This window comes from Micropterus dolomieu, linkage group LG20 (genome assembly GCF_021292245.1).
Source record: "Micropterus dolomieu isolate WLL.071019.BEF.003 ecotype Adirondacks linkage group LG20, ASM2129224v1, whole genome shotgun sequence".
Taxonomy (NCBI): Eukaryota; Metazoa; Chordata; class Actinopteri; order Centrarchiformes; family Centrarchidae; genus Micropterus; species Micropterus dolomieu.
The window spans coordinates 10,366,192-10,389,418 of NC_060169.1; the positions used below are offsets into that span (position 1 = coordinate 10,366,192).

At 39.6% G+C, this 23,227-nt stretch overlaps 2 protein-coding genes and 1 long non-coding RNA gene across 3 annotated transcripts in view; all 3 read right to left on the minus strand.

Moving 5' to 3' along the window:
• Nucleotides 1-1,949: 1,949 nt before the first annotated feature.
• On the minus strand, nt 1,950-13,970 carry slc12a1 (solute carrier family 12 member 1). Its single transcript, XM_046033453.1, has 27 exons — nt 13,713-13,970; nt 12,136-12,276; nt 11,717-11,792; nt 10,713-10,808; nt 10,177-10,316; nt 9,955-10,065; nt 9,738-9,849; nt 9,455-9,582; nt 9,120-9,204; nt 8,596-8,756; nt 8,403-8,510; nt 8,187-8,310; nt 7,891-7,992; nt 7,467-7,622; nt 7,278-7,377; nt 7,013-7,124; nt 6,537-6,677; nt 5,817-5,923; nt 5,632-5,714; nt 5,025-5,150; nt 4,231-4,359; nt 3,608-3,719; nt 3,312-3,398; nt 2,686-2,821; nt 2,505-2,572; nt 2,248-2,403; nt 1,950-2,072 (listed from the first exon to the last, which is right to left on the minus strand). Exons 1-26 carry the CDS (start codon nt 13,968-13,970, stop codon nt 2,268-2,270), a joined length of 3,135 nt encoding a protein of 1,044 aa, XP_045889409.1. The 3' UTR covers nt 1,950-2,072; nt 2,248-2,267.
• A 5,066-nt stretch (nt 13,971-19,036) lies between these two features.
• Nucleotides 19,037-19,346, minus strand: ctxn2 (cortexin 2). Its single transcript, XM_046033465.1, has one exon. It carries the CDS (start codon nt 19,295-19,297, stop codon nt 19,052-19,054), a length of 246 nt encoding a protein of 81 aa, XP_045889421.1. The 5' UTR covers nt 19,298-19,346; the 3' UTR covers nt 19,037-19,051.
• Nucleotides 19,347-21,043: 1,697 nt separating this feature from the next.
• Nucleotides 21,044-23,227, minus strand: part of LOC123959155 — a 4,424-nt gene continuing 2,240 nt past the window's right edge. The window contains exons 3-4 of the long non-coding RNA XR_006822237.1: nt 21,647-21,689; nt 21,044-21,369 (exon numbers count right to left, since the gene is read on the minus strand). This is a non-coding gene — a long non-coding RNA (uncharacterized LOC123959155). The remainder of the gene's footprint in view (nt 21,370-21,646; nt 21,690-23,227) is intronic.

Here is a 23,227-nt window from a genome sequence, read left to right on the forward strand (position 1 = left end):
TAACTTAGCGCTAATGTCCTTACTGCTGATTGCGTTCCGCAGGGCTGCACTGGCTGCACTTCCTGCACTTCCTCCTCCTCCCTCCCAGGGCCGGCCCTGCTGCCTCCTCCTTCTGTCATGCAGCTCCTCACACTACAACAGACTATGGCTAACTCCAGTGTTAAACATAACAGGATGGAAATGAAGATAGAAATCATTTAATTTTATTGTCATTGCACAGTGTAGGCTACAAGTACTGAGACGCTGTTTAGCGTTAAACTAGAAGTGCTTAATGTACATATGTCTAGAGGTAATAAACAATATACTCTAACGGGTAGATATGAATTCGCTAAGATACAGTATAAACTGAAGGTATAGTTTAAGTACAAGTAATGACAATAATGCGGCATTATATACAGAATAGGCATAGGTAGACAGGATGTGTGTTGGTCTAGGTAAAACACAAAGTACTTTTTTGATGAAATCATGTTATTATTATTATTATTATTATTATTATCATTATTATTATTATTATTATTGATGATGATGATGATGATAGAACAGAATCCATATCCAAAAGTCACTCAAAAACAATTCACATAGTTCATTATGTATGACACATTGCCCCTCTGGGATAATAAGGTTACCTTGAACTTGAACTTAATTTAATCATAATATCAACTAGACCTAATGGCCGGGAAAATCCATTCGAATGTGTAGTAAACTAATTTTTAACGATTTTCTCCTGAAATTTATCATCCCCAGAGATTATACAGTCAGAAACTGAATTTTAGCCATGCTGCCCCCATTGGGAATAAATTGGCATTGACATTCAGGATGTTGACTATTAGGATTAAAATTCAGTGCTCATATTCAAGAAGTGCATATATGACCTCTAATTCTGAAGACATTTTATAAATTATTTTGCATTAAATAAATCTGTGTCCAAATGACTCTATTTGGCAATATCAGACCTTGTCAGAGCTTCTGCCTTTAAAAGAGGGAAATCATGAAGTCTTTTCTAGTTGTAGTATTTCCTGTACTGCTGGCTAGTTTAAACATTCAAAGTGCATAGACGTTATACTTTTGTTTTGCACATATAAACCTATTCTGTTAAATTAAAAAAAACATCAAAATAATATAATTAAAAGTCGGCTATAGGTTCACAAAAATAAAAAAGTAAACACTTCAGCTTGATTACCTCTACAAACACAAGCAGGTTCCCCTTCCACTGACACTTTCTCTGGACAAACAATATATGATGTTATCTATTTAATCACCCCGTAAATAACAGAGACAAGAATAAGAATAGCTTTTAATTATTTATTTCAGATAATGATAATTATATCTTTTAAATAGGAAGACAGATACTAGGCTAAAATACACAGACAAATTGGCTTTACAATCTTTAATTTTATTCAGTTTTGTGAACTGTGATACTAGTAACATTAAGAATATTTTAATAGTATTGCTGTATACAGCTTTATAATAGCAGTGTATTTTACACTCAGGGAATATCAATGAATGTTTAATAAAGAATAAAACTACTAATACAACAGTTTAAACAACAGATGCTGTTAATCATTCATGAAAAGGTTTTTGCTCAAAAAACATCTACTATATACATTTATTTTACAATCACAGCAGCAGGAAACAGTCATGTTAGTGTAACAAAGCAGCCTTGTATCTCTGTCTGTCTCTGCCTTTGTTCATTGGACTGATCTGACCAAGTTAGGAAGATGTGTGATTTGACTTTGTTCTAACCCCAATTTATGACCATTTGTTTTTATTCTATTTATATAATATTATTCATAAAATAATGAATATTTTTTCCACACTTGTCCATAGTTTCAAAGAGCCTCAAACTTTGCTCTTAAATTTACATTCAGCCTGTCAGACATTTACAAAGTTCAATGTCAGAAATTCATTTTTCCTTATTTAGACCAGTCTTATTCCTTACTGACAGCATTCACATAAAGAGCAGTGCAGCAGTTAAAAGTTTACGCTGGTACAGTGTAGTACAATGTGAGGTTCCTTTGCTGGCAAGCTGGTTGCAACTTCACAGTAATTGCAAGATTACAGCATGCCGCAAGCTATCATGAAACAACACATATCAGACAAAGTGATAAAACAGGTTAATGGTAAAATATTAACAAGCTTTATGAATAGTATGAATGTCCTCATCAGGACTAAAATGTTTGTGTTACATTGTGTCTTCATGAACATATCCATCATTATGTTACTATCATTTATTTCCTTTATAGCTACCTGCAAAGCCTGCAAGGCGCTCAGGAGTAGAAAGTAAGCACACTCTTGTGGTTGCCTCTAATGAGTAGGGTGGGTGGAAGGTCCTTTGTCAGAATGTCCAGCCAGGCCATGTAGAGGAAATCAGAAACAGATTCCTTACGAGCAATGGGCATGCTCCTGCGGGTGGTAAGGGGAGAAGATGTTAGACACTGTTCCTTCCCACGCTGGATGAAGCTTGACAGTTCAATATTATTCAGGCAGCAGTTTGTTATACTTACACAATAATCAGATTTGCTGATTTGGAGTTTTCCTGAAGAACCTCATTCAGTCGTACCTGGAGGCTGGTCTATAAAACAGCAGCAGTTATTTTTGCTGTTTAACCCACCACCTCCAAACCAAATAAATACATAATTATGTCTATGCTGTACAAAAAGTCTTAACTTAGGGCCAGTGTTTTACCTTCTCCTCAAAGGTGCTCAGCTCTTCGTCAGTGATTTTCCAGGGCTGATCCCTCCGCATGGCTTCAGCCTGAGCATGGTCTTTAGACTCCTCATGTAGGCGGAAAGGCTCAATCATGTCCTCTAACTTTTTCAAGCTGGAGGAAAGCAGATAAGAACATGAACTGAATGTGGATAATATTTTTATTTATTTATCATAGGCTATATAATGCATATATGCAGATACTATGAAGTGATTACATTTACATTTACATTTACTCATTTGGCAGACGCTTTTATCCAAAGCGACTTACATTTGAGGAACAACATACAAGCATCAACAGAGCATCAACTACAGATCTACAACTGACAATACATACTAGTAAGAGCAGCAATAAATACTAGTAAGAGCTCACAGTACATATCACATCAATGGGGTAAATACCTAGGGAAGGAAGTAAGAGTTAACAAAAAGTGCAATCAATACAAGATCATTGTAGGGGATAGAAGAAGAAGAGCACAGGAAGTGCATGTTAGAGGTTAGGAGTTAGAGGTGTTATAAGAGGAAGTGTTCTCGATTAAATGTTAATACTCCTGTTGCACCATCTGGTCTGCTGTCACTGTTATAACATAAAAGAATGTAATTACCTGTCAGAGCGGGGTTGGACATGGATGTCATCAATGACATTAATGTCACTGCAGTTAATTCTGAATTTCTGCAACAGAGACTTCATCCTGCAAGACAGATTATCACACACTGCTTAACTTTCATATAAATGTTGGTAATTATTTTCATTTAATGCTAAATAACATATCCTGTAATGTGATGTTGTTGGCTCATTAATTTTCATATATGGATTTTGCCAATTAATTTGTCCAAGCTAACTCCCACCCATTAAGCTATTATTGATATTGAAACATCAATTTATTTTTTTTTTACTCACTCATCTTTATCCAGCTCACTGCGTCCAGGCTGCCCTGCGATGAAGATCCTTAATTTGCTGTCTTTCCACTTCTTCCTGGTAGTGAGGATGTACGGGAGCAGCAGGGTAAGGCCTAAGAGAGGGGAAATGCATTTGTTATTGTAAAAACAATTAATCCAGTCTGTTTTATTACATAAATGGACAGATCAAGCTTCGGCCAGGATACAATTGATTAGATTTTGGTTGTGATCCAGATCTCGCATTTCTGCTATTAGACTATTAGTATTGTCCGGTAACAAATCAATAGACTTGATTTTAAAAGTCATGATTAGATTTTAAGACATTATTATTAAATAATAATTCTTAAGAATGTAATCTTTGTGTATGACATAATGTAGATGACTGTTCAGTGTTGATTTTTCTGGGTTTGCATTAATGACTTCCTGTTTACCATCTTTTGTCTCCCTTTTGTGGGTTTTAAATTATTGTTCAGGTGTAATTTATTTTACTTAGTGAGTTTTCTTCAATCTGCAGGTTATCTGTATTAGTATCAGGGAGAATGTATTGTGTCCCTGTGTACTCATCTGACACAATCTATAGGCGAGGTACATGAGAGAATGCTGCTTAAGGGACCCAACACCTACCTCCATCGTCAAACAGCCACCACACATCAATGGTGCCTTTAGGCTGTTTCTTCTTGAATTGAGCACTGGCCTCCAACAGCCTCTCATTCATCTTGGCAACCTGCGGGGGTGGAGGGCCGCAGACTGATACTGAAAAGAGAAAAAGATACGGGAAATAAGTACTGGATGAGGGAGAGGAACAGTAGGAGAGAATGTAATTCATTGACCAAGCGTGGAGAGTTAAGTTGGATGGGAAAACTGGCGCAAATCAACATTAAGAGCTGACTCTACATCAGCAGGAACAGCCATCTCTTAGGTTTAATGTTCCAATGAGTGGGATCCAGATTGCATACTAATGACCATTGCAGTCTTGCCAAGATGCAGCTCAGTGGTGTGTGTGTGTGTAATGTAGAGACAGAGACAGATTGAGTAAGAGGCTGCAAGCACCCTCTGCTGTCTGGGTTAGAGGGCTGCTCTTAAGAGATGCTCTTCAAACTGGAACGAAAGGGACCATATTATTGGATTACACCCTCAAAGACTTTTTTAGTGTGAGTGCTTGATTCAATTATAGCTCAATGGGACTGTGGAGAAGTTTCCAAAAAAAAGATGTGTGTCATTGATTTCATTTGTTAAATGTGTGTTATCTCAGAGGAAATATGAGTGCAAGAGAGGACTAGAATGAGAGAAATACCTCCTTCCCCCACATATTTAAAGATCATGCTCATCTTGTGATGCTACCTTTGCTTTAAATAGCTTAGACTGAAGTCTTTCTGAAGGTAGTTAAGAAGTTAACACAAAAAACTCTAGAGAGATACCCCTGGTCGTGAGCACTTGCTGAGAGGGTTTCCTGGACTTCCTGAAAAGTCCTCTTGCTTTCTCTCCATTCGGCATCATCTCATCTTCTACTGCCTGTTGCTCCCTTGCTGCCTTTAGCATCTCCTCTGAAAGACAGAATCAGATTTACGTTTGATAATAAATATGTAATCACTATGAATATGTGTAACTATCTGACCTTTATAAGTAGTGTGTCCATGGCTTATCGGTGTTATTTTATCATAGTCAGTTACTGTGGTTATTATACACTATAGCAACAGTACAGTTTGATAATTACTTTTGTTATTCTTTCGGTAGTTTAAAACCGTCAAAATTAATGGGAAGTTAGTTCAGTTTGACTGACTACTCTGTATTTTAATATCTTAAAACACATTTACAAATGGCATTTTTTTGTTCATTTTTTCCTTCATTGTGAGTATACATCTATCTTATATCATCCTATATTTAATGCTGCTGTTTTAGGTGCCAATTGCTTCTTGTCATTGTGCAGCTTGCGTGAAAAGTATTATATAAACATAATTGTTGCTATACGGGTGCAGGTGTTCCTGTAGAATAAAACACATAGTTTAAAGAAGTTTACACACAGACCTTCTGCCTCGACAATGTGCGACACATCAAGTCCCTGGTTCATCCTCAGCACCACTGTCCCATGCTCAAAGTCAAATGCATCACTATCAAAAAGGAAAAAAGAATGAGGACACCAGTTTAACACACAGTTCTCCTATCTTTGTTTTAATTGTTAAGTACATGATTGTCATGTGTGTTTATCTTACTGCAGTATTCCCACATAACTCTGCACCGCCTCTGTGCCTGCAGCCCTCCAGTTCCCCTTGAAGCCAATCATTATTATGTTAGGCTTCATACGGCCAAGACCAGAAGCCTGTAAGGAAAAGCACCACATTCATAACATAAAGATAAAACCCAGTTTACCCTCTAGAAATCAGTTCAGTGAATCAACATAGGCACCATGTTACCCTGCAGTTAGAAAACGGGGTCTTATTAAGTGGAGAAGAAGAATCTCCAGAGAGTTTCCTATACAAGAAGTTGTTTTTACTGCCAAAAATTATGACCAGATCACTCAGCAGACCTCAATTTGTCTGCAGGGACTCATTCAGCGCAGTGTTAATCAATTATAGCTTTTAATCTGCCGTGCTGTTTGAAGTAAGCAATCCTGACAATGAACCGAGGCCTTATCTCAAAAGTGCGACAGCCAGAGCCATAAGACTGTTTTCCTGCTCCTCTAACTCTCTCCTCTTCAACCTCCTGCACTAATGTCCTGCCAGATTCCTAAGAAAAGTTCAAGCCAGAGTCATAACACAGCAATAGATAACTCGGTGTTGTGAGGAAGAAATGGAACAATAAAACCTGTTTCTGCAATGTTTAAATCTGCTGTCTCCCTCTTTTCAAAATCAATGGAATTTAGATTTTTAGTTGGTTTCTTTTTTATTTCTTTTCAGTTGAAAAAATGTTTTGTAAAGCATGACAACACTGACCTGCAACAGGCTCTTAGCCCCATCCCTGAAGTTCTCACCAACCACAGCAGCGTAAAATGCCTTGCGTTTGGCCTTTAAAAGCCACATCTGGTTCTTCTCGATGCCATTGTTCATCTCCTTCAGGGCCTCTGACCTTGGGCCCTGAAGAGATCACAACATTACAGCTGTGTGTGAGTGTGTTTGAGAGAGAAAGAAATCACAGATACACCTTTTTCATATTCAGAGGACACAACTGAACCTAAGCTTTAGTCTCTTGGGTATCCAGACAGTTGGCATTTACCTTATCCTTGCTTGATATTCACTTGAATATCCACTGAAGTCTGCACTCTGCAAAATTAAAATTTGCTTGATGTGCAAATCTTGATTTGAATACAAGGTTGATATTTAAAATAAGATTTGGGTAAGACGATACGTGCTGCCTTGGTAATATCCATTGTTTTGCATTTGCAAATTATGAGATTACAATATAACCTTACCAAAAATACTTCACAGGTGAGACAGAGTCCATAGTTCTTAGAGAAGGAGTGAGCCAGGTCTAGGAGAGCTGGTCTGGTCCGTGCTGAACCTGTCAGTGCTAAGATCTGAGGCCTACGAAATAAATGGGAGTAAGTTACAATATCACTTTTGATTTTAGTGTTTCAGTTTTTTATGTCACACTGTTAAGGACAGTATTGTAAAAGTTTTACTGTATTGTTTTGAAATATGTATTTGCACCCACATTGATTCAATTCAGACTTTTACCTGAAGTTCTTGACATGATCTTCTACAGCAGACAGAGACAGAGCATTGCTGACTGCACTCACAAATGTCACCGCCTGCGTGGAGGAACCCCAGTTCACATCTGGAGAGAAAATTAGAGTCCTGACAGGTTTGTTCATGCAGGCATTGGGAATTTCCTTCCAAATTAGCAAGCATGTACACAGAGCTCACCTGGCTTCTTGACAGTGACATAAACGTAGAGGAGGATTTCAATGCCATATGTGAGTAGAGCAGCCCACCAGTTGATAACAAACATAACAACACAGCAGAGCAATGCACCCAACAGCGATAGCCACATGTTGTAGTATTTATATGCTGGTCTCCAGCCTGGGAAATGACAGAAGTAACTGCAGAGTGTTGGACAAGTGGTAGGAAACATACTGTACAGAAATAAAATCTATTAACAGTGACTTACTTTGAATTTAAAACAAATCCAAATCTATTTAATTAATGTAACTCAGTTTATCCTATATCAGGTGCTTTTGTGATACCGCCTTGTTTTAATGTATTCACAGTCACTTATACCACAGTAATTCCCCAAAAGCCTACTGGCAGAATTTTTCATTTATAAGCTACTTTGTCTGTAAAGACCCACCTGGAGACTTGGCATAGGATGCATGAAAACAGGAGAAATTGATGAGCGCATAAGATGCCAGGAAGAAGTTTGAGATGATAGGAGCGATGGTGTTGAGATTACCTACAGAGAAAAACCTCAATCAAATTGGAATTCAGGATCAATGCATTTTTTGCTGACTGGACAACAGTTAACAGCCCATTCGGATATTTGTTCATTTGAAGCCTAAAGTACATTTTAAGATAAAGTATAACATTTTAGTTCTTATAAAGATGTTACAATGTTATGACCAGGCCATTATAGACAATTGAACTGACCGATGAGAATGAAAGCCACAGAAATAATGAACGTGAGGACATATCCACGTATTGGCTCGTTGTTTTTGCCATGTCCCTTGGCAAAGAAGTGCAGGATCTTGTAGATGTTGTCTTTACACAGTGCCTTATTAAAGACAGAGCTTAACTTAGAATTTCTATGTTTTATTAATTGTATATTAGTGCAATGCATTTAGAATAATGTGGCGTGTTACTGACTTGGAAGACTTTGGGAGCACTGACAAGTGAAGCCAGGGCTGATGAAAGGGTGGCTGAGAACGTTCCAGCAATGATGAGGGGACCAAACCCAGATACCATGGTCATCACCTGAACCGGAGTCAAGGAGAGAAGAGCATTACAGATGAAAAAAAGCTATTCATCTGTGAGGATCAGAGTTTGAAAGGCTGCATACCTGATTGTTGTTAATCAAGCCAAATTTGCATGTTTCTACTGCACAGGAAGAGAAATTATAGCCGAGCTCACAAGCAGCTACTGCTGAACCAGTACATGGTGCTCCAGCAGGACTAATGAGGTCAGTCGTGTTTCCTGTGGCATCTCGGACAACAGTGGCGGCTGACCAATTAGAAAGAGGAACAGAAGCATTGCTTAGGATTTTTTTATGAAAAGTCTAACAACCTCACAGAAATACTAAATATTCCGAACTGAAGAAGTCTCTTGGATGAGGGACGAATCGTGTTTGAGTATCTTCAACCAAGACCAGTTGCCCTTGATTTTAACCTTCCTTGGATAAATATTCCAGTGTTTGGATGTGTCATCAAGACAAATGCTAGTTGAGAAAACCTATCCTTGTATTTATCAGAATCTGTGAAAGGAACACCAGATAACTCCAGTAAAGTAGTATTTCTAAATGAAACACAAACATAAAATTAGCAAAGCTTCTCGTTGGAGTTGTATTTCATGGATTACTGTACTTACAGACACAAAGGGCCACAGCCAGGTAGGTGAGACCAGTTATCAGGATGGCCAGCAAGGTACCTTTAGGTATGGCTCCCTGAGGATCCTATAAAACAACAGATGGATCTGAACATGTCATTTTCAAAACATGACAGTGACTATGAAGAAAACTGTTTGTTTAGTAAAGACATTTTAGACATTAAAGTAAAAAAGCTTCGGTACATTGACATTATTCACTCAAATGCAGTGGTTTATTATTCTTCCTTCAGCCTCTTTGTTAAAAAACCTGTGTACCATAGCAGCTAATGCATTCTATGCATGACTCCTGTGCAATGACCTCTGTATGAAAAAGTTACCCGTAAGTCTCCAGAGATGTTGGCTCCAGCCAGGATCCCGGTCGCAGCAGGGAAAAAGATGGCAAACACTGAAAAAAATGTCTCACCCTCTCGAAAATCTGGAGTAAAATTCTCTGAGAAGATATTCGCTGTGAGAAAAAGAGTGAGAGAGGGAAGAAAGACGAGAGGCAGGAAGAAAATTTGGGTTTACTGTGCTTTTCTGAACGAGTCAATCTTAATTCTTCAGTTAAATAATGTTTTTTTTTGTAATAAAGTGTGCACTGGTTTAGAGAGGGTGCCTTACGGTGATAATTAAAGATGCCTTTAGATTTCTGAGCCTCGGTTGCAGGAATGACTGTTCCTACAAATACATTCACTATGGCCACCAGCAAGATGACGAGTAGAACAATCTGTGCCTATGGGGACAAAACAATTAATTCATTAATTAAAGTTATGGTTAGAAGTTTTAGCATAATAACCCCTGAGATTGGCAAACAACAAGCATAATATTCATTTCTCACCTTGGCCTCCCATTCCATTCCAGCAACTGATATGGCCAACAGCAACACCACTGTAATACACCCAACGATTCTGATGTCATTTATTTCATCCACCATGATGGCATCGTTATCCTGAGGGCAACAGATAGGGCCAAAGAGGGATGGATAAGTGTAAAGTCAACATCTTGGAATGGGACATTTCCACAATTCCTTCTAGTCATAACATAACATAACATCACACACCTTGAGCAACTCGACCACAGTCTCAGCAAATCCCACAACATACATGGCTACAGCCACTGCATTGGCAAAGGCAAAAATTAGGCCAATCGACCCACCAAACTCTGGTCCCAAACTGCGAGATATCAAGTAGTAGGCTCCTCCTGAAAATTACAAAATGAAGCACACATACATACAGTAATGGATGATTAATCCTAACCTAATCACTCATTCATTGATTTAATGTCAGGACAAGTGAAGTAGGCTGTAAAACGGAGACAAGGCTTCAAAAGGTGACTTTCAGGTGCAGTTTTGCCTTGTGTCTTTATCTACACAAACTGCCCTCTTGCCCATTCCATTCTCTCAGTAAAATATTTCATGTCATTATATGTCATGTTTTATGAGTGTGTGTTATCTCAGGCTACATACATTTATAAATAATGTTTAAACTGTTGGTGCCAGCTGCAGAGGCTCTATTGTATGAGTGTCTGTTATGCGTGAAATGCCTGCGTGAAAGGTTGAATTCCAAACGTTTCTGTTCATGAAATGTCTTGTCTTACCTCCTCTGACCACGCCATTGGTACAAATGGCAGACATAGAAAGGCCAGTGATGGTGGTGACCACGCAGCTGAGAAGAACAATCACAATCCCCAGACCTGCAGTGTACACATATAATATAATAATAAATATAATATATAATAATTGTTTTTCAACTACAACTTATTCAGGTATTATATTTAAGTGGTCGATCATAAAACTTTCTGAAAAGAGTGTCAAATTCCCAGAGAAACTTGGGGGCTATAAGTTACAGCCGTCTACTGTACCTGCTGTACCTGCTCTGCCTGCTGCCTGCGGCTTGTTTAAAACTATTAAGTTACGCTGCCTCAACAAAAGCTGCTGCAGATCGATAGGTTCCTAAGCAATGAACACACTCATGAAGCCATTCATACAATTTCTCCTTTCTCTCTGCCTATTGCTCACACACTGCTCATAGAGGTTTGGCTTTCAGAAAAGACCTTCTGCAAATTTAGATAATTATGGGCTACTTCAGTTGAATCTGCCCCAATTCAATCACTCCCTGCTAATGAGGGGAGGGATATATAATCCTATATAATTGTCTCTAGTTCCTTTATTTATTTATTCAGGAAATCCCTTGAGATTCAATTCTCTTTTTCGAGGGAGACCTGGCCAAGATAGCACACTATTAAGGTCTTGAACCTCTGGTAACACAGAGGATCTGTCTACTGTTCACTCCAGACAACATTATCAACCTGAAAATAACTGGATAATCATCTTTGAGTTCACTGATGGAGTGGGGATGGACTGACTTGTCTCAATCAAGTCAAGTCAAGTTGACCTGTATTACATAAAAAATTTAGTGGGCTTTTAAAAGGCATACATCTAAAAAAAACTAGAGTACAAATAAAGGGTAGAAGGTAGCCACAGGTAGAAAATAGTAATTACAAACAAGTGAACAGATGTAACGTGTGCAAAACACAACTATGTGCTCAAGGACTATCCCTGTGTGTCACATCTGACCAACATGTATCCTTCTCTCACTCACCCCAGCCTGCCTGGCCAAAAATCCAGGATAGGCGGATGAACAACATGACACCCCAGATGTTCAGCATGCATCTCACCTGTGGAAGAGAACAATTTAAGTTCAAAGTCTTCAGTGTGGGTTGTGATATACTATTATGTGATAGAAAGCGAGGGAAGTGTACTCGAACATGAAAATGTAACTCAATTACAAAACTTTATTTTAAGTATTAAACAGCACTAAACAACAGTTGAGGTCTTTTTTTGATCAGCATGCCAGTTCTTGAGCAGATGCAAACCACTTCCAGACTCTGGTCTTGAAAGCCCCTTGGGCCTGCTGTGTTATTGAGACAGATGGAGCCTCTTTTTACGATGTTCCAGTTATGTAGAGCGACCCTGCTTCTATAAAGCAGAGGGAGACCGTCATGACCCAACATAACTTACCAGGACGCCCCTTATCCAGCCAAACTTTACTGCTCCATTGTTGCTGTCAGTGGGAACTGCAGACTCCAGATCATCAGAGGGGGTACCGTCACTCCCCTTGTCATCGTCCTCCACAGTGTCTGGCACAGAGCTCACTCCATTCTATGAGGAAATTGTAGAAGCAAATATAAGGGAAAGGAAACATGTATATTTGTCTTAATGCACATAAGTCCTGTGCTTTTAGCATTTTCAATGTTAATGTGTCTTAATGTTAAAGAGTGTCATCATTTACAAGCTGTGGCCTATGGTACAAAGTGTTTTCTGTCCTCTCATGAGGATACGCAGACTTTCATGTATTTTCATGTAGCATCGTGTATTTGGCCTTATTCCGCCTTCCCTGTAATACAGGAGAGACACTTAGAGAGGGAGAGAAAACCACTGTGGTTTGATTTAGATGAAGATTGATAAGGTGACAATAAAGAAAAAATAAAGACAATACACTGCTGTGTGTCTATCCCTGTAAACTGAAGACAAACCTAATTTAAACTTTCTATTAAGATGAATACTGACTGTTAAATGACTCTGAGACCTCTCAGATACATTTCACTTCCCTTTACTAAAAGAGATTTTGGCAGCCTGTAAGTTGCAGTGGCATGGGGTTTGTGAAAACTGCAAATTATCCTAGTGAGTGATTCAAATGTTACTAGACTGAACTTAGACTAATTTAACCATGTAACTTTGTATGACCCGTGACCCTGTACGCACGATAAGCGGTTGGCGATGGATGGATGGATGGATGGAACTTTGTATTCATTAATTTTCATATTAAATGTATTATAGACTCAAACTATGAGTCAGCTGTATTTAGTCTTCCCTGATGAATTTGGGGATTCTTACATGTATCACTGGTTCCCCGTGAAACATTTTAAGATCTTTCTATCAAGATGCCGATGACTGGGTGACAGATGACCTTACACATTCAAACTATAGCTTAAACTTGAATGACTGTAATTTTATGCCAGGTAAGATAACCAAAAGAACTGTCTTCTTTTGGCAGTTCAGACATGCTAATCTAGTTCAACCTATACAACCCAAATGACCTATGACTCCCATCTCTTTTGCAACACAAGGCAGTATAATGGCCCAATAAAAAGCAAAACTATTAACAGTGTCAAGTGTGTTGATTGCTGTTGTGTTCCAGAAATAACTTTCGGTGTCCCTTTTAGTCTGACAAAGATTTAATGACTGAACTGTGGAGACTGAAAGTGTTGATGTTTGAATGATTAAACAACTATGAAATATCTTATTTCATTCTGCTTTGAGTCTTAAACCTGAGTGAATGGACTGTGTTGCTCAGGAGCAGAACAAAGACTGCAGTTACAGAGTCAGTGACTTGAATTTGGGACTCAGGGAGAAAAACAGGTGTAAGCTACTTTCTGCAGAAGGTGAAGTGAAGGACAAACATGCATAACAGAAAAGGAAAAGGTGTGCACCCCATGTATTACAGGGAAAACAGAAAAACAAGAGGAGAACGTAAGTGCAGAAGATGTGTTTCTTTCATATTTACCATCTTCACTTACAAACATACATGCACTCACTTTCTGAAACACATCGTGGAGCTCCTGCAGGGATGGTCGCACAGCTCGATGACCACTCACACTGCCTGCATTGCGATAGAAGTCGATGTTGGGCACCCGATCCAAAGTGTCATGACCAAAGGCACTGACAACCGAGGGCCGGACCGTCCGGTGTTCCCCATTAGGAAAGTTGGTCTCCTCATAGACAGGAGGTTCATCCAGAGTGGAATCATAAGCAGAGTTAACATGTACCCCTCCGTAAGACTTGAACCTCTCCATCAGGAATGCTGAAGGAGATTCTCAGATTTAAACAGTCAAGGATAACAGCGTTGTAGGTCTTAAGTCATCCAACACAATTTAAAAGAGAGGATCACTGCATCAACGGGGGTGGTTATCCTTGTTAATTGATGTATAGACTAGCCTAGGATTAGATTTATAGAGATCTCTTCTCTGAGCTTCTTGAGCATAAGCTTGATTTGTCTCAGATGACCTACCTTTATACCCTGCATCCCAGGGTCATACAGTGGTGGCCAGCTATTGGCTAACTCTTTGGATCAACCCTCAGAAAACTGAAAGAGGGGTGTCAGATATGTCCTTGCTCCATCCTAGGGGACACAAAGGCATTGCTTAACGATTAACCAAGTCATAAACGCCAAACAAGAGATAAAGACGCTCATTGCTTAAGTTCTGGAGAATTGATTAATAATGTTATATTCTTACGTGGGGCAACAGCACATATTGTTCTGTGGTTGCAGCGTATGGGATCAGACCTATGGGTCCTTTGTATAAATCATAAGGAAACATCAACATTGAAGATCCCACCACAAGAAAGCTCATTTAACCAAGCAGGAAAAGTTTCAAGGTTACAGACACTATTAAGATGTGTATGACTGTGGCAGAAAAATATAAAGCTATGTGATATATAATATAAAGCAATAGGATATAATGAATAGAACTAGTGTGTTAACAAGAGGGAAATCAATCTTACAGTGACTAAAATACTGAGTTATATAACTGATTAAATAAATGTTATCTCTAATGATTCTCTTTGCTACAACTAAGAGGGAAAGTTGGTGAGTTGGCTAGCACAGAAAAAAATGGCCATAATTTTAATGATGAGTTAATATGAGACCATGAATTACAGGAACATGCTGGAGGCACTTTTCTATAGCCACATGACTTCTAAAGTGCCTTTAAAAGACCTCTTAACAGGTAAACTTCCTTATTACTGATACACCACAGTGATTTATGCACACAGTGAAAGGCAGGCTAATGACTCGAACCTGACCTTGGCTGTATTGCAGGCTGTGAAAAATACTCCACAATGTGTTTTCATGTGCCGATTGAAAGGAAGCAATGAATTGCACAGTGTTTATCAGATTTGGAACACAGTTTTAAAAGTCTTTATGATTTTATACAAGAATGATACTGGCTGAGTACTCTCCTCTCACTTATCTGTCTTAATCAGACTGCAATATGTCATTTTAACTGATAATTATAATATTAATCCTCAGCTTAGTGATGCTTGTTCATTGTCAGATTTAAAGTTTATTTTGAGTTTAGAGCCAGGTCTTGTCTCATGCTACACTGCAGTTGCCTTAGTGCAGACCCTGCTGACTCTCCCACAGTGTGGACTTATTAAGGTGTTTAATTTTTTACTGTCTGGGCTGATAGTCTTTTGTCTGCTCTACTTGAGTAAATTGAGTATACAGTGCTACTCAAAGAACTGTTGAACCTATATGATGAGTCAGTGGCAGAAAGTGCACATGCTCCAATTTATACAGGACAAGGGAATCTGCGCTCTACTTAATGTCAAAGGACTCAAAAGAGGCAGAAAAAGGATTTATCAACCCTTGCTTCACTGCAATGTGAAATAAGTGATTAAGAGCAAAAGTGCAGATACAGAAACAGACAGGATTCCTGATACTACATCTTAAATGTGTGTAATAAATGAAGGTGTATTCGTGAACCCTATTGCTCATCTCAGCTATATACTGTATACTCCAGTCAGCATAGGCCTTCTAATTAAATCTATCCATCAGAAACAAAAAGAATCATCTTCAATCTAACATTATCTATTACTTTGTGAAATGTATTGAACATGTCATACATGGATGTATGGGATTCATTCTATCAAGTGATTTTATTAGGTTACAAATGAGAGCGGTTAAGGTAAGATCTAACAAGAAGGATCCTTGGGTGGTGGGTTAATAGCTGCTCTGTGCTATAATCCTACAGAAACCAAATCCAAATAAAAATTGAAGAAGTGTAATACTAATTAACTAAGCTTGATCCCACTTGGTTTAGTGTTCCATTTGAACGTTAAAATCGAAAAAATCTAATATTTCTTATTTGATATTTATTTAAAAGAAACATTAACCTGCACAAAACAAACAAATATCGAAGAACAGAGTATTAGTTCATAGTAAAGCACGGTTTTGAATCAATTAAAAGTAGATCATTAAACATAACAGCTTTATAATCATTAATAACTGTTAGGTAATCATTGACCTATTCATCTATACAGGCTTTTAGTGCTTTTCAACGTGGTTGTGTCTAAAATCCAACACAGCCTTGGCTCAGCCTTCATCTGACATGAGGGCTTTGACTTAAGAATTCAAGTTGGCTCCAGCTCATTTCAGAACACAAGGCAACCAGTGTAGGCATTTGAGGAGGGATACACATTCCTGTCACTTCGGTCAATATCTGTGTCAGCAACCATATCCAAATGATCCAAATATAAGGCTAAAGCAAAGAAAAAACTGACATATGAAAATACAATGCAAAACAGATACCTTTGTTGAACTTTAATAGATTTATAATCAATTTATAATCATTGTCACTAGATGGGTTAGTTTTTTCTCCTAAGGTTTAATGGTAAATGGACTGTACTTTGACAACTCAAAGCGCTTTACACTACACGTCACATTCACCCCATTCATACACATTCATACACTGATGGCAAAGGCTAACACTCCAGGTGCCAACTGGTCATCAGAAAATAACTAGTTATGCACACACACTCACACACCGATGGCACACCATCGGGAGCAATTTGGGGTTCAGCATATTACCCAATGACACTTCTGTGGACTGGAATAACCTGGAGATCAAACTGCTGATCTACCAGCTCTAGCTATAAGCCACACCTGCCCCATAGTTAGTAAATAGTTACTTAGTGGGCTTGTAGGCTGGAGAGGAAAAAGGCTGTGTTATTTCCCCACTAAAAATAGATTCCAAATAAGGATACCAGATAGGTGACAGAGATGATAGTAAAATAATGATTGCATTCCTGATGAATGATGTGTGTTGAGGTAGGCGTGCGTGGTGGCCTGGCCTCTGAGTTTTTAAGTGGCCACAGGAGGGTGGTGGGCTTTGCAAATCAAGACCTGCCATATCGCCACATGGATGCCTACTGTATGTAAATCATTTTCTGCTGCTGCATCAGCCCCTCTCTCTGGACCATGCACGTACATATACACACATCATAAGAATGAGAATCTACTCCCACTAGTGTTACTGTATTGTTAAAATTTTTGATCGCCTCCTTTTCTTTCAGTATTGCTCTAATGCACCCTTTTGCTCCCTCTCTGTCTGTTGCCGCAGCAATACTGGACCACTACTGCCAGAGTTTCGAAGCAGAGAAGACAAAAATCAGAAGGAATTTTTAGCTTCCACTATGTGCCAATTTGTAAAAGTGATCTCGCAAATTATTTATTTTATTCAATATGCTCAGCAGATTGCAATAAGAGACCAAAAAAATGCAAAGATTTGACCAATTTTAAAGTGAAGAAATTCTATTTATTTCACATTATTGAATCAAATCTATATCATTGAGAAATCTCTACCACCAACTGAGCAAGCAACAGGTCAGGGGATGCACTATCTGTCATCATGATATGCCACACACACACACACACACACACACACACACACACACACACACACACACACACACACACACACACAAACAGGTGCTCTAATGTTTCTAGATGAAGGCACATAAACCCATTGAAGGTCACAGTAAGGCAGATTCACAGCACTAAGGAGAAACCGTAGACCGTTAAAATTAGCAAAGGAACACTCAAGACTATGACCAGTCTGCAGTATTACAGAATCTCTCTTTAGGACTGTCCTGTCTTCCGCTGTCTGGAAGGAAGAGAGCGGGTGAGAAAGGGTGAGGATGGCTGAGGATAGGAGGAAAAAGATGTCCACGTGCAGTGCTGACAGACATCCCACCCCTGTTTTCCATGTGACCTTTTCCTCTGCAGACAGGTAGTGAGAGTTTATCCTTGTCATTAGAAAAACTAGCAGCGCTGAGAGAGTGAGAGCGCTGAATCCTCATTTCCCTTCAATGTTCTTTGGCTTGACCACATCAGCCAACAGTAAGCACAGAACGCTTGACAATTGTCGGTCCATAAATCAACATTATCATATGTCTTTGCAGACATACTGTCAAAAGTAAACAGTTTTTCCTTTCACTCAGACATGTAATTGTGGCAACATACAGTATCACTCAAAGACAGTAGCAGTACAAACTCTTAGAGTTGTTTTTGCATCATTAAGAAACAGTAACACCATAATGTAAATCACAGTTTGTTCAGTTGCCTTTCATTGCATGATTTCAAAAAACAAAACGCCAAAGAAAGGACCAATCTGTACACACAGCAGTAACAGCAGCAACAGCATTCCTTTGGATCGCCAACAGACTGGATTTAATTAGTCCACAAAGCACTAGTTTGACATAATACCCTGTATCCAACCATATGCATTCTTGTGCAGAACAGCTCTGCTGTGCATTGGTGCAACCACTCTGTTTCCCATTCTAAGTTCACATAAGGATTCATGTCCCTGAGTCTTCACACTACATCTGAATCATCTCACTGCATCCAAATTCCCCACCCTGTCCTGCGTGCATCCACATCTTAACACCTTGTATCATCTACAGATATTCAACTTGTATGGGTTAAAGGGAGCTTCAGCCATTTACGTATAAATCGATGAGCTGAAATGCACCCCCCCTGGCAGAAGGGCAGAATATGATACAGCATCCGTTTCACACTCGCTCAGACACACACAAAACAACAGACATGTAGTCACATACAGTAGAGAGACTCTACACTGGCTCTGAACTAACAGCGCACACACAGTGAACAACATACACAGCAACAATCCCTTAGTTCGGTCCATCACAGAGCGATGTCTTAATGTTATGTCAGTGTCAGGTGCAATGGTTGTGCAGGGCTGTGGCCTGTGTGTGTTTGCATGTGTGCAAGTGTATTCATGCCCGTGTGTATGCATATGTTTGTCTATAGAGGTTTCGGTTTGTGAAGACATCTGTGAATATGTGTGTCCCTGTGTTAAGTAAGGGCGTACTCAAATGTCCCTTTCTCCAGCCCCTCGATGCCATCAGCCCAGTTGGATGAAGGCATACTGCTGTAGGGGTCCAGCAGGATCCTGAAACACCTTACTATCAGCAGCCCTAGGAACACCAGTAGCATCCCCACAAAGGCAAATGCTGTCTTCTGCTCCAGAGTCAGAGAGTGCGCCATCATGTCGTTTCCGCTCATGGCAGCAAGGGAGTGGTTGTAGTGGACGCTAAACATGGTAAACCAACATCTAGGTGTCTCATCTCTCCTCTGATGGGGTCAGGCGTTTAGAAGCCTGCATGTTACCTGGATAGAGATTAAATGATGGCTTTAGATTAGTGCAATCTAATCTCTTGTGATCCATTTAATCAACTGATTTAAGTATCACCACACTTAATGCATACACTGCATACGCTGTGAGAAACAAGGGTGCAGACATGGGAAAAAGAAAATACAGACCATTAAATAAGGAAGGGTTATCTATAAATAGCCTCTTTTGAATGTAGTATCAAACAGATGTCCAGAGACTTCGATCTCTCTCTCTCACTCTGTCCCTCTGGGAATTTTGCAGAAAATTACAAAAGGCAAACACGAACAGAAGAGTGAGGGAGACCACAGGGAAATGGGTTCAGGAATACGAGCCAATGTCATGGCTACCTTTCTTTAAGTCGGGTTAGAATTACAGTATGTCGCAGTGCACAGCCAGCTGTTAAACATAGGCAAAGCGGTATGGTATCAATGAAAGCCTCACATCTCATAAAGATGTGACGTTATCTATGTTAGCTTTAGAAAAAGGGCTCTCTCTACCTGTTGCGTGCAAGCAGATGCCTGCCAGTGTAATTCCATTAGACAAGAAAGCGACGGTGATTGACCAAACATAATCACAAAATTGGTGTGGTCACACAAGTACAAGTCTGCTTCTGTCATTCTTTTCCTACCAAATCTTTCATATGAACACAAGCAGCAGGTGGCTCCAGTGAAAGGAGGAGGGGTTGTGGGGAGTGGGGGGGGGGGTTAGATGAGAGAGGGAGGGCACATACAGACACGGATAGAGGAATGAACAGGGAGAATTGGTAAAGACAGACATAGGGAGAAGGAAGTAGAATGATGAGGAGGACACTGCACAAATACGCATGGAGTGAGAGACAGAGAGGAGAGAGGGAGGGAGTGAGGCAGGGTGAAAGAGAGAGACTGCATTGACAAATTCTCCAGTGAGGATGTCTAAGAAAGAAAAAGCAGGCATCTCACCGTCATTATCGTTCCATCCTTACAGACCTGTTGCTGCTGTTTCTTGTGAACAACTCCTCTTTCTTGGAGCCCTCAGACACATATCCATTAATCCATCCATTGCTGTCATACTGGATGTGCTAGGCTAATCTCTCTCATCTAAACATATAGCGAGAGATAAAGAGAGGAACAGAGAAGCGAGGGAGAGGCTGGATCAAGCTATGATATGTGTCTCTTTGCAGAGATACAGATCCTCTCCTCATGCTCCCTTACTTGCTGCCTCCTACTCATTATCATTCTGTTTCTCTATCTCTCCCTCCAGAAGCACGCACGCTTGCTCCTGCTGCATGGCAACCACTTGTTAGTCTCACTCAGCTGCTCTGCTGTCTCAGTCACTCACAACAATCCCCTCCTCAGCAACACCAGGACGGATGCAGCAGCATAAACAAGCAATCCGCAGCTTCTTTTTCTTCTCTCTTCATTCTGCCCTCCCTGGCTTATTTGGCTTTTCTAAAAATGACTCCACCAAAATGTGACAGGAATATCATGGCTTAGCCAGCAGGAGAAATACTGCCTCTCACTGCTCCTGGCCAGTAAATGCTGCTGCAAAGGTATTTTTGTACAGCACAGCATTATGCTCCAAGCCTGGGTTGATGATGTATTTTTAATTGGTGCAGTTTGTTGTGGTCAAATTGAATTAGCCCATCTGCTTTAAGGCTTATGCAAGCGCCTTGGACATGGTAAAGAAGAAGAGACTGGTATTTAAATATATTTTACTGTAGTGAATAAAAAGCAGCATTGTAAAAGCAAACAAACAGCAGGTCATCTGATTGATCACTGTAACCAAATGCAGCAGTGAAGCATCTGGCTATCTATTTTTGCTGTTATGCAGTGCAAATTCATATCAGCAATGTAGTTTCTGTCACAGTGGTGCAGTGACTCGGATCTGAGGATAAGGCATGCCATGAGGGAGATGGTCATCACTGGTGTTCGACGTACAATAATTCATGGCTTAAAAGTGGTATAGAGAGCTCCATTTTTCTTTTTCGGTTTTAAACAGCAGAAAAATTCCCCGAGATAACCTAAACACAATAAAATCGTTAGACATTGCTTCTTTGCCCACATGTCACTTTAAAAGACAAGGTCAAAATGGAAAACTACTGGGTCACAGCGCAATAGTGCATAGTCATCAGTGATGAGGTCAAGTTACAGACAGTGCAAATGCACATTACACACGTCTACACGTCACATTCACCCCATTCATACACATTCATACACTGATGGCAAAGGCTACCACTCCAGTGGCAGCTGATCATCAGAAAATAACTAGTCATTCACAACATGCAAATGTGCTTTTACCTGTGTGTCAAGGTGTGCTGATGTGTTTTGGACTCTTTTGGCTCTGGAATTGGAAAAGCAGAGAAATTGTAAACATGTTACATGAAGTACATTAGAATACTACCCAGTAGGACATAAGGATAAAGATTGTTATCTCAGCCAGGCAACAGGTCAGGAGCAAAACTGATATTGAGAACTATAAAATGATTCTATGAACTGCTATCACGGTATTCATTTTAATGTTAATTAACTCTATACTACACCCTTGTGAGATAAAACAATCTGTACAAAAAAAGTACAAAGGCAGATACAGATTTTAAATACTTTATTAGGCCTTCCCATTAGCCTGAGTGCAGCAATTACTAATTTTCCCGGGGCCCACAAATTAATTAAATTGACATGGTCAGATGTCAATTAGATTTTCATTTAAAAAGGTTGGTCTGAGTTTTTAGAAGATATAATAATCTACAATGTTTTAAAAACATACTGCTAATGTGATTGTGCACATCTCAGTATAGAGAGATTTACTTGAGTACTTCAGTGAGCTAGTGATAACAATTAGACATATGCAAGTTAGTGCCAGGTTTATATTGTGCTAGTCACACCATAAATTACTATAAACTAGCCATGGACTTCCCATCAAGGAAATGTATTATCATTTTACCGACCAGATTTTTCATTTACAGAGTAAGATGTGTACTGTGCTGTATGTTAAAGGTTAACTTCCCTGATATCTTACAGGTCAGCCTAATCCACAGTTGTAATAAAAAGTTGTTGCAATTTGTCATTAACCGTACCTGACTTAGCAGAGGTATCTGTTCCTGAATAAAGTGAAAATGTATTTATTTTTAGGCATGAGGTTGTACCAATTGCTGAGTTTGTGGCTATATATGTCAGGACTGGGGCCAGAAACTCAGACGCAGACCAGAGTATGAGCAGTGAGAGGTTTTATTGAACACAAGGGAGAGACAGGTGTGGCTTGGGGATGGGTGGTTGTTCCAAGGGGCATGTGGTCCTGGTTCCAGAGCTCAGGGGTTTCCATGGCACAGGAGGGAATCTGAGTCAGGCATGGGCAGGTATTCTCAATTCAATTCAATTCAATTCAATTTTATTTATATAGCGCCAAATCACAACAACAGTTATCTCACAGCGCTTTTCATAAAAGAGCAGGTCTAGACCGTACTCTGTGATGATATTTACAGAAGCCCAACAGTTCCCACCAAGAGCAAGCACTAGGCGACAGAGGCAAGGAAAAACTTCCTTTTAAGAGGCAGAAACCTCGAGCAGAACCATGGCTCAGGGTGGGCGGCCATCTGCCTCGACCGGTTGGGGTGAGAGAGAGAGAGAGAGAGAAAGAGAGAGAGAAAGAGAGTGAAAGAGAGAGAGAGAGTGAAAGAGAGAGAGAGAGAGAAAGAGAGAGAGAGAGAGAGAGAGGGAGGGAGGCAGCCTACACAATATACACACAGAGGTACAGACAGCGAAGGTAATGTTGCTATAAACTAAATGAAAAATGGTACAGATATTTATAATAGTGTTAATGGTAACCATCGTAATGTTAATGATTATAATAACAATAATAACAATAAGACTAGCAACAATAGT